This window comes from Elephantulus edwardii, unplaced genomic scaffold (assembly GCF_000299155.1).
Source record: "Elephantulus edwardii isolate Elephantulus edwardi_28Jun2011 unplaced genomic scaffold, EleEdw1.0 scaffold00133, whole genome shotgun sequence".
NCBI classification, from domain to species: domain Eukaryota; kingdom Metazoa; phylum Chordata; class Mammalia; order Macroscelidea; family Macroscelididae; genus Elephantulus; species Elephantulus edwardii.
The window spans coordinates 1,032,266-1,035,382 of NW_006399883.1; the positions used below are offsets into that span (position 1 = coordinate 1,032,266).

The following is a 3,117-nucleotide window of genomic DNA, read 5'->3' on the forward strand; positions in this document are numbered from 1 at the left end:
GGGAGTGTCAGAGACAGTGCGATTGGCACAGGACAGAGCGGAGTTTAGGGTTGTTGTACATAGGGTCGCTATGAGTCGCAGTCGACTTGGCGGCACATAACAGCAGCAACAACAACAACAATATATTGAGTAGATCTACTACTAAAGGTATCTTTAAAACAAAACACATTGCGGTCAAATCAGAACCAAGTCATAGTTGACATCTTCAGTTGCTTTTTTGTAGGGCATAAATCACATAGGAGAAGATTGCCTATCTTTTTCCTGAGGAGCCACAGGGAGATTTGAACTACTGGAGAGTCAGGTCCTTTGGTTAGTAGTGCAATCCTTTACTAACTAGGCCATCAGAGCTCCCATTGAACTAAAACCACCATTTTTAATGATATTTCTTACACTACTTCTCCTTCTCTTTAAGATACTGAGGTGAAATCATTATTTCTAAGATATGCTATTTCTGGCTCAAAATATTAAACATTTGTCATTTTCATTTACTACTCCACTTTTTCAGCAACCTTTGAAGAGCCCTTTTTATATCTTTATTCCTCAGAGCATAAATGAGAGGGTTCAGCAAAGGTGTGATCACAGCATAGAAGAAGGTGAAAAATTTGCCATTTTCAGAAGCAAAGTTGCTTTTAGGGTCTGTGTAAACCATTGCCACTGTCCCATAAAACATGAACACTACAACCAGATGAGAGAAACAGGTGGCAATGGCTTTCTGTCTCCCCTCTTCTGACTTGATTTTCCCCACAGCCTGAGCTATGTAGCCATAAGAAGTTAGTATCAACCCCACAGGCAGGATGGTGAAGAGAACAGCTGAAACGGTCATCTGTAACTCATTGGAGGAGGTGTCTCCACAAGCCAGCCGTATGAGGGCAGGTACCTCACAGAGAAAGTCATCCACTTGGTGGTGGGAACAGAAGGGCAGCTGAAGTGTGATGGGAGATTGGATTAGAGATTCTGTCAGACCAGAGAGCCATGCAATAAAGGCAAGTTTCCAACAGAGAGGAGGGTCCATGATGATGGTGTAGCGCAGTGGCTGGCAGACAGCAACATAGCGGTCAAAAGCCATTACTACGAGCAAGACTCCTTCAGTTGCACCAAGGCAGAGGAACACACAGAGTTGGATAACACAGCCTGTGTAAGTGATGGTCTTCTCAGGCCCCCACAAGTTCGACAACATCTGAGGCAATGAGGTTGTGGTAAAACAAAGTTCCAAAAAAGAAAGATTGCTAAGAAAAAAGTACATGGGTGTGTGGAGACGAGGCTCTAAACAAGAAAGCAGGATGATTGTCAAGTTGCCACAGATGATCATGACGTAAAAGAGTGACACAATCCAGAAGAGAACCTTTTCTAGCTGGGGCCATTGAGAGAAGCCTAGAAGGATGAAGCCCATTGGAGAACTCCTGTTGGTCATTCCTGTTGCATTTGGCATTTGAGTTAAGGCATAACTGTAAATATAACTTTGTAAACTGGGTTTGGAGATTCTGTTGATGATTATTCATAGAAGGCACAACCTAGTTGACAAGGAGTTTCTGAGAAATAAAAGATATAGTTATTTTCACTTCTACTAAGCCACCATAACACAATCTTTCTTTTGTTCATATTGTGTACATCAAAAGGCCATTTAGGAGATACCATATTCCTTGGAATTTATCTTTAAAATCTCTAGCCACAACACCTCCAGTGTGTATTCTCACAAATATCTTAGAATACTGATATATTCTTCCAATGTAGGTCTTTTAATCCTCTGCAATACTTATTCTAAAATAATTGGTATATGGTGTTGAACAAATAGTTTTATCTTTTAAATATATAGTCCTCCAATACAATTAGCATTATTTTGTATTGTTAGGTGTTGCTAGTTATTAGGAAGATACAGATGGCACAGCTTTGCTTGCCAAAACTGAGGAAGACCTAAGGCATTTGGTACAGAAGGTCAAGAACTGCAGCCTTCAATATGGATTCAAAGCTCAACATTAAGTAAACAAAGATTCTTATCACTGGGTCAGTTGTCAGCATCATGATAGACAATGAAGAGATTGTGATTGTTAACAGCTTCGGTTTGCTTAGCTCCACAATCAACACCCTTGGTACTAAATGTCAGGAAATCAAAAGATGAATTGCATTGGGAAAACCTGCTATCAGAACCTCTTCAGAGTATTGAAGAGTAATGATGTCAGTCTATAGACTAAAGTGTGCCTAATCCAGGCCATGGTCTTCACAATTACTTGCTATGCATAGGAGAGCTAGATAATGTCTAATGTTGATAGAAGAAGAATCAACGCATTTGGGTTGTGATGCTGAATATACTATGTACTGCTAGAAGACCAGATAGGTTCATCCTGGAGAGGGTGAAACAGGCTGCTCCCTGGAGGCAAGAATTCTGAAGCTTTGTTTGACACACTTTGGGCATGTTGCAAGCAGGGCCCGATTCTTAAGGAAAGACATCATGTTTGGAAGAGTGGAGGGACAGTGCAAGACAGAAAGACCTGGAGAAGAATGGAGGTAGTTGTGTCAGAGACAACAAGGTTAGATCAAGACAGAGCAGGGTTCAGAGCTGTTGGAGAAAGGGTCGCTATTAGTCACAAGGGACTCAACAACACATAACAACAACAAAGGGGTATTTTCCCCAAGCAGATATCTCAACTCTTATCAACTATCAACACAGACTTTAAGCAGTAAGATTGTAATAAAAATTCTTTCTAGTCTTTCTAATGGTGTTTGAAGAAATATCTTGGTAGAGATTAACAATATACTGCTTTTTTCTCGTGCTTTTGATTTGATTCCAATGCCTAAGTAATCTACATAGTAAAGTAGAACTACCTGGTAGTCTAATATTTAAAGGAACAGAGGGCAAAGTCTTTTCTCCCACAGAGTAGTTGGTAGTTTGAACTCATAACCTTTTGGTTAGTCTTTAAGTGTTGTTTATTAATCTGACAGTACTACTTAACAATAAGCTCAATACATTGCTATTGATTCAGAACAGACTTATAGTTGACCCTCTAAAAGGAGGAGAATGTCCTCAATATTCTGAGCATGTTGTTAGGAGGTGTGGCCTAGTGGTAAGAAGCTGAGCTGTGATCCCAAAGTCAGATGATTCCAATCCATCAGCTCCTCTGC

At 40.3% G+C, this 3,117-nt stretch overlaps 1 protein-coding gene across 1 annotated transcript; it reads right to left on the bottom strand.

The window, feature by feature from the left end:
* Window positions 1-481: 481 nt before the first annotated feature.
* On the bottom strand, window positions 482-1,411 carry LOC102853502 (olfactory receptor 2H1-like). Its single transcript, XM_006893971.1, has one exon. It carries the CDS (start codon window positions 1,409-1,411, stop codon window positions 482-484), a length of 930 nt encoding a protein of 309 aa, XP_006894033.1.
* Between the last annotated feature and the right edge of the window lie 1,706 nt (window positions 1,412-3,117).

Coding starts and splice junctions, on each gene's coding strand:
- LOC102853502 (XM_006893971.1), bottom strand. CDS start 1,411: ATGACCAACAGGAGTTCTCCAATGGGCTTCATCCTTCTAGGCTTCTCT.